General features: G+C 44.5%; 1 protein-coding gene across 2 annotated transcripts in view; it reads right to left on the bottom strand.

Annotated features, from left to right (window-relative positions):
* PTPN11 (protein tyrosine phosphatase non-receptor type 11) overlaps positions 1-15,616 on the bottom strand; it is a 100,376-nt gene that overhangs the window by 15,471 nt on the left and 69,289 nt on the right. The window contains exons 10-13 of one of the 2 annotated variants that reach the window (XM_015431574.3): positions 13,048-13,179; positions 8,674-8,840; positions 6,820-6,887; positions 6,155-6,306 (exon numbers count right to left, since the gene is read on the bottom strand). In XM_015431574.3, the coding sequence (XP_015287060.1) occupies positions 6,155-6,306; positions 6,820-6,887; positions 8,674-8,840; positions 13,048-13,179 (519 nt within the window). The remainder of the gene's footprint in view (positions 1-6,154; positions 6,307-6,819; positions 6,888-8,673; positions 8,841-13,047; positions 13,180-15,616) is intronic. The other variant, XM_005572299.4, reaches the window with a different exon arrangement.

The raw sequence follows: 15,616 nt of genomic DNA, 5'->3' as shown, positions 1-15,616 counted from the left end.
AGTGTGACCAAACTCAATGTGTGATCATGAATTGGATCCTGGAATGGAAAAAGAATATTCACTGGAAAACTGGCAAAATCCAATTAAACTCTAGAGTTTAGTTAATAGCAATGTATTGATGTTAATGCTTTAGTTTTGATAAATGTATCATGGTTAGGTAAAATGTTAACTTCAGGGGAAACTGGATGAAATGTATAAGGAACTCACTCTACTATACAGAGATATGTATAACGCTCCTCGACTTTATGGGGATACATCCCAATAAACTCATCATAAGTTGAAAATATCACTAGTCAAAAATGCATTTAAGGTATCTAACCTACCAAACACCACAGCTTAGCCTAGCCTACTTTAAACGTGCTCAGAACACTTACATTAGCCCATAGGTTGGCAATATCATCTCACAATACCTATTTTAAAATAAAGTGTTGAATGAAAAGTGAAAAACAGAATGGTTATATTGCTCTCAAACCATCATAAAATCAAAAATCATAAGTCGAACCATCTTAAGTCAGGGACTGTCTGTACACATGTGTGAGGTTTTACAGAGAGGGAACTCAAACAGAGCAGTAATTGATCAGCTAATTGGCAATTCAAAGAACGTTGCAGCAGTACAAACAAGTAGATCCAGTGCCCAGATCTTGGTTTCAAACTACTACTCTTCACTAAAAGGAATCAGGTTCCTTTGAAAAACGGCTGGGAAAGGAGAAGATGAGCCTAGACCATCTTCTAAAGTCTAAAGAAGTGCTTGAAAATGGAAACGGATCAAAAGGACAGAGTACCCAATCTGAAAAGGTTCCCACTAGCCAAATTCAAGTCAATTCAAGCAATAACAACAAAAATAGTAGTAAGGTGCCCATTCTGATAGACATGAATAAATAAATAAGGGAGAAAGAAAAGCCCTTCCTTATGGTAAGCTTGCAACTAAAAACAGAAAAGGGAATGATGAACCTAAAAAGTTCTAGAAGAAAGCATATTGGGAAAGCACCATGACAGTGGTCATGGCAATGGTTTTTAGGATTTGATACCAAAAGCACAGGGAACAAAAGTAAAAATAAACAAGTGGAACAACATCAACATCCAAGTTAAAGTGCAGTGGCACCATCTTCGCTCACTGCAACCTCCGCCTCCCGGGTTCAAGAGATCCTCCTGCCTCAGCCTCCCAAGTAGCTGGGATCACAGGCGTGTGCCACCACACCCAGCTAATTTTTTAGGCTTTTGGTAGAGATGGGGTTTCACCATGTTGGCCAGGCTGGTCTCGAACTCCTGACCTCAAGTGATTCGCCCTCCTCCGCCTCCCAAAGTGCTGGGATTACGGGTGCGAGCCACCACGTCCAGCAGGAATATTATTTTTAAAAAGAAGAAAATCCTGTCATTTGCAAGAACATGGATGACATTATGCTAAGTGAAATAAACCATCACTTCCTGATCTCATTTGTATGTGGAATCTAAACCAGTCAAACTCATAAAAACTGAGATTAAAGCAGTGATTACTAGGGGTTAGGGGTGGGGAAAACAAGGAGACTTTGGTCAAAGGGTACAAACTTGAAGTTACATAAGATGAATACATTTTGGAGATCTAATGTACAGCATGGTGATTATAGTTAATAATAATGTAATGTCGCTGGGCATGGTGGCTCATGCCTGTAATCTCAGCACTTTGGGAAGCCGAGGTCGGTGGATCACCTGAGATCAGGAGTTCAAGACCAGCCTGGCTAGCATGGTGAAACCCCGTCTCTACTAAAAATACAATAATCAGCCAGGCATGGTGGCACGTGCCTGCAGTCCCAGCTACTTGGGAGGCTTAGGTGAGAGAAGCACCTGAACCCAGGAGGCAAAGGTTCTAGTGTGCCAAGATCATGCCACTGCACTCCAGCCGGGGTGACAAAGGGAGACTCCATCTCAAAAAAAAAAAAAAAAAATGTACATTTAAAATTTACTAAGAGTGGCTGGGCGCAGTGGCTCACACCTGTAATCCCAGCACTTTGGAAAGCCAAGGCAGGCAGATCATTTGAGGTCAGGAGTTCGAGACCAGCCTGGCCAACGGGGTGAAACCCCATCTCTACTAAAAATACAAAAACTAGCCGGGTGTGATGGCGGGCGCCTGTAATCCCAGCTACTGGGGAGGCTGATGCAGGAGAATCGCTTGAACCTGGGAGGTGGAGGTTGTAATGAGCCAAGATTGTGGTACTGCACTCCAGACTGGGTGACAGAGCAAGACTCCATCTCAAAAAAAAAAAAAAAGTCACTGAGATGTTGGCTGCATTATTTAACTCAATTTTGAAAATCACTTCACAAAGTATACATATATCAAAATATCATGGTATATACTTTATATACAATTTTTCTTTGCCACTTATACTTTTAAAAGCTGGGGGAAAGGCAATAGTGGAAACAGAAAATTGCTACTTGGCAAATACCATGGTAATAATTTTTTAGGCAAGAATTTAATCAATGAATATAAAATTAGTAGGCAAAAAGTATTATGAGAAATAGGTAATTTACACAGTCTCTAGTATCTACCAACAAGATATTAACTTAAAAGGGAAAAATAATAACTTTATGGTCAAGAGATTAACTTAAAAGGGAAAAATACTTTTTTTGCTTAAAAAAATGTAGCAAAAATACTACTTTTTGCTACATTTTTTGCTATGCCTGTAGTCCCAGCTACATTTTGCTCAAGTAACTTTATGGTGGACAAATTTGACAGACACCACCTTATTCAAGTGATCAAAGTTAACACCACTAGTAATGAATCAGATCAACAGTGTGTACCTGATGTGATGTACCAAGAAGACTACAATAACATTTCTGTGACAGTCCTGCCAAAAATGCATGACTAGAATATAGTCAAGAGAAAACACTGGACAAAACCAAATCGAGAGGCATTCTACTAAATAGCTGGCCTAAACTCTTCAAAAACATCCAGGTCATGAAAAATAAGAATGACTGAGAAACTGTTCCAGATTAAAGAGACTAAACTGGCCAGGTGTGGTGGCTCACACCTGTAATCCCCCTTTGGGAGGCCAAGGCGGGAGGGTCACTTGAGCCCAGGAGTTCAAGGTCAACCGGGGCAACACGGTGAAGCTCTATCTCTACAAAAAATACAAAACTTAGCCAGGCATGGTGGTGCATGCCTGTGGTGCCAGCTACTCAAAAGGCTGAGGTGGGAGGATCCCCTGAGCCCAAGGAGGTCAAGGCTGCCGTGAGCCATAGTCTCAACACTGCACTCCAACCTGGGCAACAAAGTGAGACCCTGTCTCAAAAAAGAGAAAAAAGATACATTATAACCAAATGCACTGTGTGACCCTGAACTCATAAAAGATACTAGCAGGACAAACTGGCAAAATTTGAGGATGGTCTGTAGGTTAGATGATAGTATTATATCAGTGTTTGTTTTCTGATTTTGATCACTGTATCAAATAATTGTGACATTGGTTATGTAAGAGAAAGTCCTTATTTTTAGAAAATATACACATTTTAGAATGTGTAGGCTTAGATTATTTATTTTTTAAAATGAAATGATATTTAGAGACAAAGCGGTATAAACGTTTGTAAGCAACAAACATTTTACCTTTTACAATTCACACTTTTAATTTTAAACAGACAGAATAAATGAATGATTTAAAGTTAAGTATGCTAAAAAGTTAAGTCAGGAAAGTTAGGTAAAGAAAATTCCACAGACTACTTTTGCAAATTTGAGGGGTTTTTTTTTTCCACTACTGTAATTGGAAGTTAACAAAAAAGTCTACGTCCAAGGAACTGGCAGAGCGTGAGAACTGTTTATAAAAACTTGAGAATTTTCTCAATCTTGCTTCGTTTGCACTTTCCCCTGGATTCCCACATCTGATTTTATATTCTTCCTTCCTTGTGCTGTTTCTTCTCTTCCTTCCCCACAGTTCTTTACCCATCATTACTTTTTTTCACTGATCCTTTTTTAGCAAATTCTTTCACTCCCAAAGGTCATGAACACTTCATAATTTTAGAAGTGACTGTATTTTAGAATAACCAATTATCCTGAATGAGTTTTTGTTCTTTTGCTTCATTTATAAATCAGTTGGGTTTAATGTTGTGTCTGTCATTTAAACTTTCTACTAAATTAAGTACTTCTTACTTTACCACAATCAGCCAGGCAGCCAGTTCCCAGATAAATTCAAACCACACAATGCAGAAAACTATACATTGCAGGATTTCATTTTTAAAAATAAATAATCGAAGCCTACATATTTTTAAAACCCAGAGGTCACTAGCTCAGTGGCTCACACTTGTAATCACAACACTTTGGAAACCCAAAGTGGGAGGGTTGTTTGAGCCCAGGAATTCAAGACTAGCCTGGGCAACGCAGTAAGACCTTGTCTCTACAAAATAAAGATAAAAAAATTAGTCGGGCATGGTGCCACAAACTTGTAGTCCTAACTACTCAGAGAGGCTAAGGCAGGAGCACTGGTTGAGCCTAGGAGTTCAAGACCAGCCTGGGCAACATGGCAAAACCGTGACACTACAAAAAATGCAAAAATTAGCTGGGTGTGGTGGCACATGCCTGTAGTACCAGCTACTTGGGAGGCTGAGGTGGGAGGATCGCTTAACTCTGGGAGACTGAGGCTGCATTGAGCCATGATTGCACCACTGCACTCCAGCCTGGTCAACAGAGAGAGACCTCTCTCATTAAAAAAAAAAAAAAAAAAAAGACATTCCTGAACATGCTCCAAATTGTAGTAACTATGCTACATTTGCTTTGTATTTACTAGGAAATCCTCCTCTTTGGGCAACTTTTTGCCTAACTATTCTTGGGCCAAATTAAGTATAATGGAAGACATATATAAAATAACTTATAGTAACCATCTAAATATTTCATATCACTTAATACAAATTCAGATTTAAAGCACTGAAGTTGGCCAGGTGCAGTAGCTCACGCCTGTAATCCCAGCACTTTGGGAGGCCGAGGCGGGTGGATCACGAGGTCAGGAGATCAAGACCATCCTGGCTAATACGGTAAAACCCCATCTCTACTATAAATACAAAAAATTAGCCGGGTGCGGTGGTGGGTGCCTGTAGTCCCAGCTACTCGGGAGGCTGAGGCAGGAGAATGGTGTGAACCTGGGAGGCGGAGTTTGCAGTGAGCCGAGATCGTGCCACTGCACTCCAGCCTGGGCAACAGAGCAAGACTCCGTCTCAAAAAATAATAACAATAATAAATAAAAAATTTAAAAAAATAAAGCACTGAAGTTCAAATTTTGACCTTACATTTCTATACATACAGTTTCTGAAGATGTCTATGTATAATAAAACAATTCCGTATGTCTGTGTGGACTGAAAACCTACTAAACGAATTAGCAGTTACCTTACTTTGGCCCACCAAACTTTGATAACGTGGCTGCTATTCTGCTAGTCTAGAAATCTTTCAAATATTGGTGGCAGGTCCCATTCTGAAAAGAGCTCAGCATTTGGAGAAGCTGAGTTCTCTGGAAGGCAATGAGCAGAGTAATGCAGGCAATTGTCACTGATGTTTAGACACTACCCCATCTGCAGCATGGCAATGGGGTTGAGGGGTGGGGGAGAGAAGCACAGCCCCCAAAAGAGCAGTTCTCCTCATTTCCTTCATCTCAGCATATTCCTAATTAACTCAGCTTTGTGCCTGTTATGAATAGCTTCAGATGGAAAGGCTCCAATTCCACATTCCTCTTCATTATGCACAGCTTATTAAAATTGAAATTTCACTGTTTCCAACTCGACCAAATTAGTGGTTCAAACTGCTGTGCGCTATTAAGAGTGAGGCATTCGTTTTAAAGGATGGAATCAGGATAAACATGGCCTGGATCAAGGCTGGAACAGGCTAGAAACTTCAAGGCTTTGAGTTTTACGCTTGCCACGTGAGCCTGGGAACATCAGAACCTTTCTGCATGGCAGTTCTTCAATCTGGCAGGCCAGGCTGATAGGATGGTGCCCTTCCCTAAGCTCCTCTGCAGTGAAAAATCAGAGCTGAGAAGTAGAGAATAATTAACAGTTTCCAGAAGCCCTTTTAGATGGGAGTTTGTTTCCCATTCCCAAATCAAACAGTTGTCTATCAGAGCCTCTCCTCCTGCTCAAAAGGAGAGCGTATCCAAGAGGCCTAGAAAGAGAATGCGAATCTGCATGCCAGCCCTCAGGCTGGTACCTGCTCTTCTTCAATCCTGCGCTGTAGTGTTTCAATATAATGCTGGACCGCCATATAGATAAATCGGTACTGTGCTTCTGTCTGGACCATCCCTGACCTCTGAGACCGCACCATCTGGATGGTTTTGGGAACGTCAATGTCGCAGTCAACACCTACGAAGGAAACATCAAGAAGAATAAAGAGAAACTGCAGAACCAGGATGAAGTTGTTTACACACAACTTTTAGTGAACTCACAGACAATGCTGATTTAGTCTTTGTTGTTTTAATTGAGCATGTTGCAATGGCTACAGTGTTGAACTTCTGACCAATACCAAAGATCCCAGAAGACTACATAAATAATAAAGTGGCAGAGGTCAGGATTCCCTCACTTTCCAACAAATCACCCCATACTGTAAACAAGGTTCAGGTGGCTGGATAGAGACCACCACTGTGTATGCAACAAAAGGCCATGGCAGTGGGTTCAGCAGCTCCTAGACTTCATTTTATGCCAAAAGCTCAAATAGTGTCACTTCTGTTCTCAAGCAGACACACTGAAGTCTTCAGCCCAGATTTTTGTGAAAAATTTTTCCCATTCAACCTCTCTTCCCTAGGCTGTTTTCACGAGCACTTTCCTTCCATAAACTAAAAACAGAAACTGTCACTTCTTGCCCGCCAGATGACCCACCTTTCTCTCTGATGATGTCAATAAGAATATCAATCACAATGAATGTCCCTGTCCGGCCAATTCCAGCACTGCGGGCAGAAGGACAAAAAGCAGGGACAACAGAATCATTCATGGGGGTTTCAGACTCAAAACCAAGCCATTAGTATTAACAGAAACAATGTCTACTCTTGGGAGCTATTTATAAAATTGTCTCTTTATGTTTGAAAATATGTTGGCAAAAAGCACAGGGCTTTGGAGTCAGCCCCAACCTGCTCTTGGAGTTCAGCTTCTCCAGTACAACGTGCCTGAGTTAAGTCCCTTAACCTCTCTGACCCTCAGTTTCCGCATCTGTGAAATGGGGACAACAGCACATACCATACAGAGTGCTGGTTGGACAGAATGAAACAGGAATCGTATACAAAAAAAATACATCAAAATTACTGAAAGAGGGCCAGGTACAGTGGTTCTTGCCTATAATCCCAGCACTTTGGGAGGCCGAAGCAAGACGATCACTTAAGACCAGGAGTTCCAGACCAGCCTGGTCAACATAGCAATACCTCGTCTCTACTAAAAACACAAAAATTAGCCAGGCATGTTGTCATGCACCTGTAATCCCAGCTACTCAGGAGGCTGAGACATGAGAATTGCTTGAACCTAGAAAGCAGAGGTTGCAGTGAGCTGAGATCGCACCACTGCACTCCAGCCTGGGTGACAGAGTGAGACTCTGTCTCAAAAAATAATAATAATAAAGTTACTGAAATAGAAGAAATAAATAATTTTAAAAATTAAAAACAAAAAACATTGTGCTCAGAGGCTGGCTCAATAAATGGTAGCTTCTTTAACAACTGGACAAATAAAAAAGTTTCACATATATCTACCTGCCCAAGAAATGAATGAGATTTAGGAGACCCAATGTTCCCCAGTATAATCATGAAGCCCAAACTGGAGAATCAGCAGCCCACAGACTCATTACAAAGGTCACAGCACAGCTTCCTTCAAAGGCGTTGGTAGAAAGCAGCTGGAAGCTTGTGAGGCAAACAAATATAGTGTTGGGGAAGAAATATATTTATGGTAGAAGAGAACAGAATGGGCCAGGTGTGGTGGCTCACACTTACAATCCCAGCACTTTGGGAGGACAAGGCAGGTGGGTCACTTGAGGTCAAGCATTCGAGACCAGTCTGGCCAACATGACAAAACCTTGTCTCTATCAAAATACAAAAAATTAGCCAGGCGTGGTGTCAGACACCTGTAATCTCAGCTACTTGGGAGACTGAGGCAGAAGAATGGCCTGAACCCAGGAGGCGGAAGTTGCAGTGAGCGAAGATGGTGCCACTGCACTCCAGCCTGGGCAATAGAGCAAGACTCCATCTCAAAAACGAAAAAAAAAAAGAGAGAGAGAGGACAGAACCACAGGGAGGTGAATCATAGAAGAAAAGAAGACAAAAGGGAACCAAGCAAAAATGACTTAAGGGATCCTCAAGAATCAGGTCTATTTCCACTACATCCCCATCACCTCAATACCTACAAAGCAGTCAACAGCTACAAAGCAAACATCACAAAGAATAAGGAGAAACTGCAGAGCGAGGATGAAGTTGTTTAATGCACAACTTCTAGTGGACTCAGAGAGCATGCTGACTTAGTCTTTGCTGTTTTAACTGAGCATGTTACAATGGCCATGGCCAATGGCAGTGCTGTAGGGTCTAGGAGAAATATGCCTTGGGATCAAAATGTCCCCTAATGCAGTTGCTCTATGCCTCAAACAGATATTAAATTCTTTCTACAGTTAAAAAGCTAGGGGTAGATAGGTAAAAGCAAGCCTTGGGCACTAAGAGACAGGGACAGGCTGTGGCCTAGAAGGGCAGCAGGAGCTGTCACCTGCAGTGCACCACGACCGGCCCTGCATCCATGATGCTCTCCTGCTTATGGTGCACCTCCTCCAGGAAGTCCAGCACGCCCCCGGGGTCGCTGGGCACTCCGTGGTCCGGCCAGGTCCGAAAGTGGTATTGCCAGACCGTTCTCTCCGTATTCCCCTGGAGTAGAGCCAAGAAAAACCAGAAAAGAATTAAATAAATCAAGAGGTTGAGGAATCACCCAGTTCCGAGCTTTCCTAAATCCAATGTGAGCCAATGGAGAAGAAAAGAATCTCCCCAGGTTCCACTGAGAGGTCCTCTTCATGAGGCTCCCAGAACTAGTCTCCTTTTCGGCAATCCTGCAGGCAACTCTTTGCCTCTGTCATATGAACCAAGAGGTCTGGTATGGCAATTTGTTCTTTCAGGTAACTACACCCTGAATCATCTCTCTGAATTACCAGCAACAGGTAACATCCCCGTTCCTCTGCATCCCTGTGGCACTCAGCTCTGGAGGCAACTGAGACCTCAAGGGACCCAGGTCTCTCCTCCCAGCAGAAGAGGAAGCAGATGAGGAAACAGGCATTCACTTAAGACATTCATTCCTCTTTGTTTTTTTGATACCCAACCTTCCCCACCATATAAACACAGACTTCTATTGTAGTATTGTTCTTTTTTCTTTTCCCCTCCAAGACAGAGTCTTACTCTGTCGCCCAGCCTGGAGTGCAGAGGCGTGATCTCAGCTCACTGCAACCTCTGCCTCCCGGGTTCAAGCGATTCTCCTGACTCAGCCTCCCAAGTAGCTGGGATTACAGGCATGCACCACCATGCCCAGCTAATTTTTGTATTTTTAGTAGAGATGGGGTTTTGCCATGTTGGCCAGGCTGGTTTCAAACTCCTGACCTCAGGTGATCTGCCTGGTACAGGCGTGAGCCACCCAGCCTGGTCAGTATTTTTCTATTTTAAACTTGTATTTAATGCAAAGCAGATAAGAACACAGGCTTTGCTATCAGATAACTAGATTTAGGCTCCAATTCCAGGCACTCACACTCACGTGGCCCTTGGGTATCTCTAAACCTCAATTTCTTCATTTGCAAAGTGGGAATAATAATCTCTCTCTCTCATAATGCAATTGTAAGGACTCGACAAGCTCATTGAAACACTCAGTCTCTGCCCAGCAAATAGGAAGAGACTCAGCACATTACGGCTATTTTGAGGATAATGATAATTTATAAAGATCAACAATGGCACCAAGACTACAGAAGACCAAAAAGTATCACGTTTCTTGCTACATCTTCTTCCTATATAAGTGGAGACAATATAAGCTAAGTGACTTTTTTTTTTGAGACAGTCTCACTCTGTCATCCAAGCTGGTGTGCAGTGGCTTGATCTCAGCTCACAGGAACCTCCACCTCCTGGGTTCAAGCAATTCTTGTGCCTCAGACTCGACTCCTGAGTAGCTGGGACTACAGGCGTGTGCCACCATATCCAGCTAATTTTTAGTATTTTTAGTAGAGACAGGGTTTCGCCATGTTGGCCAGGCTGGTCTTGTACTTCTGACCTCAAGTAATCCACTGGCCTCGGCCTCCCAAATGGCAGGGATTATAGGTGTGAGCCACTTTGCCCAGCCTTAAGTGACATTTTCAAAAGGGATTTAAAAAGATACTTTTCTCTTTTTTCTTCTTCTCTTCTTTTTTTTTATTTATTTTTAAGAGACAGGGTCTCGCTCTGTTGCCAAGGCTGGAGTGTAGTGGCATAATCACAGCTCACTGCAGCCCTGAACTCCTAAGCTAATGCAATCCTCTTGCCTCAGCCTCCCAAAGTACTGGGATTACAGGCGTGAGCCACCGTGCCCAGCCCTCTCTCCCATTTCTACTTGACAGCTACATTGTTCCAGTTCCTCTCACTATCTCTACCATAGATTCAACCTCCATCCCTCCCCATCATCAGAATGACTGGACCCTCTCTGACATCAGAAATCTAAACATCCCACCCTGGGCCACAACCACACTGGCTTCCAGATCCTTCTGGTCCCCTTGTCACTTCAAGTAGCCTCCAGACCACTGACCCCTCCCTCCACTTTGCCAACTGCATCCTCCTGCCCCCGTCCCCCTCATCCAGCCAGGAGTCCCCATGCTCTGGGGACAGTCTCTGTCTACCATGTGCCTCCACTCCTTGACCTCCTCTCCATCCACTGCACCTGTGCAAAGCCCCGGGCCTGGATGAACCATGTACTTTCTGTTTTGTGCCCTAGAAGCCAAGTGTCCTTCGAGAAAAACCAGGCGATGGGTATCAGTATATTTTCATGTTCATCACCTCAACTGGGCACTTGGCACAGCACAGACTTCTGGACTTCTTGCCCTGCTACACAATTACGATTTCATCTTTTCTCCCTTTCTTCAAATATTCTCTCTCTTCTTATTCCCTCTGACTGTCTGTTGATGGCCTTGCCTCAAGCTTCCAAGAGGATGGGGAAAGTAATCACTCTCAGTTCACCTACCAGCATCTGTGGCCACCTTCTCCTTCTGCCCTCCTGTTGCCACAGAAAAAAATGTCCCTCTATTGAGCAAAACTGATCCATCCACGACGCTCTGCATCCCACCTCCCCTCCGCATCCCACCTCCACCCTTGCCTCCCTGACCGCTCCACTTCAATGTGTCCAAGGCATCTCAAACTTTGTGTGTCCACAAAGAAGTCCTTGATCCTCTCAGCTTCCTCAGGTCCACTGCCAACCCCCCGCCAACCCTTCTCAAGCTAGAAAACTGCCAGTCACCCTGCACACCACCCTCGCCCTTGGTACACTCCTCCACTGAATCCCTGCACGTCTGCCTCCAGTCAGCTCTACTGGGTCCTCTTCTTTCGGGCACCCTGGCCACTAGCCTAGTTCAAGCCCTATTAGTTTTTACTCTGACAACTGCAGTACCTCCAAATTGGTCCTAATCCCTAGAACAACTCCTGCCCCCTCCAGTCTCTACGGGGTGGAAGGGACTCTCTTAAAAGCTTAAATCCAACTCTGGCTGCTTACTACACTTAGGACAAACCTCCACAACCTCCTTTGCTGACTCAAACACATTGTTCCCTATGCCTTAAGAAACCTCCCTTCCCTTGGCCAGATGCGCTAGCTCACGCCTGTAATCCCAGCACCTTGGGAGGCTGCATGTGGCAGCAGGATCACTTAAGTCCAGGAGTTCAAGACCACCCTGGGCAACATAATGAGACACCTGTCTCTATAAAAAATTTAACAATTGGGTGGGCATGGTGGCACACGCCTGTAGTCCCAAGCTACATGGGAGGCTGAGGCGAGAGGATCACCTGAGCTTAGGAGGTTGAGGCTGCAGTGAGCCGTGAACGCACCAGTGCACTCCAGTCTGGGTGACAGAACAAAATTCCGTTTCAAAAAAAACAAACAAAAGTCCCTTCCCCTTCTTCCCCCTCCAAATGAACCCTAAACTCCTGCATTTTTTCTTTGTAGCCCTGATTACGGTTTATAATGATATATTTATATGTGCGATTACTGGGCTGGTAGATTACTGGCCAGTACAGCGTACACTTGGGAGTGCAGGGATTCCATCTGTTTTGTTTCCCAGCTCTATCTTCAGCAAGCAGCATGGTGCCAGGAACCAAGAGGTCATTGAACAAATATCTCTGAATGAATAGATGAATGTCCACATGACTGTTCAGATGCCCAGCTGAACATATCCAGAAGAAAACAAATCACTGCCCACATCAGACCTCCTTCCAGCTTTTGTGGTGTCTGCTACAGCACCACTGTCCACTCAGACTCAGACTTCTACAATGTGTCTTGAATCCCTCTTCCTCATCCAAAAGCCAAACAATCCCCATGCCCTGCAGACTTCACCCCCCAGCACCTCTCACATCTACTGCTTCTCTCCCAGTTTATTCTGGCATTTTATATAATATTCCATTCCAAAGGAAGGAACAAAAAAGAACAACTGCGGAAGTCTGTGGATACTTGGAGAGGAGGCCATCAACCTAGGCCCCTGCAGAGGACTCCTAACAGGCCTTGCAGCCACTCAGGTCACCCTATCCCAATCTCCCACCCAGGGCTAGTCTCGAACTCCTGGGCTCAAGCGATCCACCCGCCTCAGCCTCCCAAAGTGCTGGGATTACAGGCGTGAGCCACGGCGCCTGGCCAGTTATTTGTTTTTAAATCATCCATCTCCCTAGGCTTGATGAGTGCAGGAACACCAACTGCCTTGTTCACAATGTACCAGTACTGCCTAAACTGTACCTGGCACATAGAAGGAACCCAATAAATGGCTACTGAATCAATGAGTGAGCGAATGCATGCATGTATGCAAACATGAGTAACGGCAAGACCCTGAATTCCTACGCACCATCAATAATTCCCAAAGTCTCTAGAATACGACAATATACTTACTTGTCCAACCTTTGAAAGTTTAAGTTCTCTTAGCGTATAGTCATGAGCGGCACTTTCTTTGACGTTCCTAACACGCATGACGCCATATTCTTTTAGAGCATACTCATCAGGCCAGTATTTGACACATTTACTCTGGAAGGGATCAGAAAAAAAGAAAGTTAATTCTGAGAACTCTGAAATAAAAGCCTAAACCAGCAACAAACAAATGTTCAAGTCTTGCTTAATAACCACCAACATGGAAAATGGCCGGTTTAGCATCTGTCAGGTTTTCAAGGAAAAGGAAAGAAGAGTTCAAATAAGAAAAGCAGGCCGGGCGCGGTGGCTCAAGCCTGTAATCCCAGCACTTTGGGAGGCCGAGACGGGCGGATCACGAGGTCAGGAGTTCGAGACCATCCTGGCTAACACGGTGAAACCCCGTCTCTACTAAAAAATACAAAAAACTAGCCGGGCGAGGTGGTGGGCGCCTGTAGTCCCGGCTACTCGGGAGGCTGAGGCAGGAGAATGGCGTAAAAACCCGGGAGGCGGAGCTTGCAGTGAGCTGAGATCCGGCCACTGCACTCCACCCTGGGCGACATAGCGAGACTCCGTCTCAAAAAAAAAAAAAAAAAAAGAAAAGCAGGCGTTCACAGGACCAGGCAGCAGTGGGAGGAGAAAGGCGGCTGGTACAGTTACCTGATGCAAGCACATGTCAAAGCAGAGTCAATGTTTGTTTATCTGTAAAGAATCAGGCCAGGTGCAGTGGGTCATGCCTGTAATCCTACCACTTTGGGTGGCTGAGGTGGGCAGATCACTTAAGACCAGGGGTTCGAGACCAGCCTGGCCAACATGGTGAAACCCCATCTCTACTAAAAATACAAAAATTAGCCAGGCATGGTAGCAGGCATCTGTAATCCCAGCTACTTGGGAGGCTGAGGCAGGAGAATTATTTGAACCTGGGAGGCGGAGGTTGCAGTGAGCTGAGATCATGCCACTGCACTTCGGCCTGGGCGACAGAGAGAGGTTCTGTCTCAAAAAAAAAAAAAAAAAAAAAGGAAGAGTTCAAACAAGAAAAGCAGGTGCTGGGAGAACCAAGCAGAAGTGGGAGGAGAAAGGCGGCTCGTGCAGTTGTCTGATCCAAGCACATGTCAAAGGAGAGTCAATGCTTGCTTATTTATCGCTAAAGAATCAAAGATGCAGAGAGAAGGACTAACCAATGTGAGAGTGCTGGCTAGCAACCACTGAGGTCTGAATTCTAAGATCTGCCAGTCACTCCATAGGGAAGGCAAGCACAGATTCTGGAGGAGTCTAGGCTGCCCAACGAGCCAGACTGTCTGCTTCATTTCCGCACCAGTGTAGGAGGACTCTGTGCCTTATCTAACCCAAGTGTGAATAACTCTATCACAGAAAGGCAGCCCATGGGGTTTTGAACCAGCTGCTTTTTCTATATCCAGACCCATCTGATACCTCCTCTACACGTCACTTTCCCTTAACTGGGTGCCTGGGAATGCCAAGTCTGCAGTAGCTGCTGGCTTCAAGAGCAGGCGGATTGAAAAATATGGCACCAGGAAAACCATTCTTGCTGCCAAAAAGGAAGCTACTTCACTCAGTGAGATGAGTTTGTATCTATTTGGTGATATGTTCTGGGCAGAGAATGCTTCTGTGTTCTGTTGTTTTCTGGGCAGTCATCCACACCACTCACTTTCCAAAACCACCAAGACACAAATATCAGCAAGAGAAATTTACCTTGTATCTTAGGAAGACAGAGAAATTTACAGACATAAAACTGGAAATAAGAGAGCAGCTACAGACATCAACAGTCAGAGTCAATGATTAATTGAAAGAAAAAAAGAAAACATGGTAGGAGGAACGTTCAATAAAAGGATGTGGTCTTGGTCAGGCACAGTGGCTCACACCTGTAATCCCAGCACTATGGGAAGCCGAGTGGATCACTCGAGGCCAGGAGTTCCAGACCAGCCTGGCCAACATGGTGAAACTCTGTCTCTACTAAAATTACAAAAATTAGCCAGGTGTAGTGCACAGCCTGTAATCCCAGCTACTCAGGAGGCTGAGGCAGGAGAATCGCTTGAATCCAGGAGGTGGAGACTGCAGTGATCCAAGATCGTGCCACTGCATTGCAGCCTGAGTGACAGAGTAAGACACAGTCTCAAAACAAAAAAAAAAAAAAAAGAAGGATGTGGTCTTTTATTTATTACGATTCTCAATTCAGCTTTCCCTCCAGTATTTTGTAGATTCAAATACCTCAGACAAATTTGATGCAAGGCCGGGCGCGGTGGCTCAAGCCTGTAATCCCAGCACTTTGGGAGGCCGAGGCGGGCGGATCACAAGGTCAGGAGATCGAGACCACAGTGAAACCCCGTCTCTACTAAAAATACAAAAAATTAGCCGGGCGCGGTGGCGGGCGCCTGTAGTCCCAGCTACTCAGGAGGCTGAGGCAGGAGAATGGCGGGAACCCGGGAGGCGGAGCTTGCAGTGAGCCGAGATCGCGCCACTGCACTCCAGCCTGGGCAACAGCGTGAGACTCCGTCTCAAAAAAAAAAAAAAAAAAACTTGATGCAAATTTTAGTTTCCC

This window comes from Macaca fascicularis, chromosome 11, assembly GCF_037993035.2.
Source record: "Macaca fascicularis isolate 582-1 chromosome 11, T2T-MFA8v1.1".
Taxonomy (NCBI): Eukaryota; Metazoa; Chordata; class Mammalia; order Primates; family Cercopithecidae; genus Macaca; species Macaca fascicularis.
This window is presented reverse-complemented; position numbering and strand designations above follow the sequence as displayed.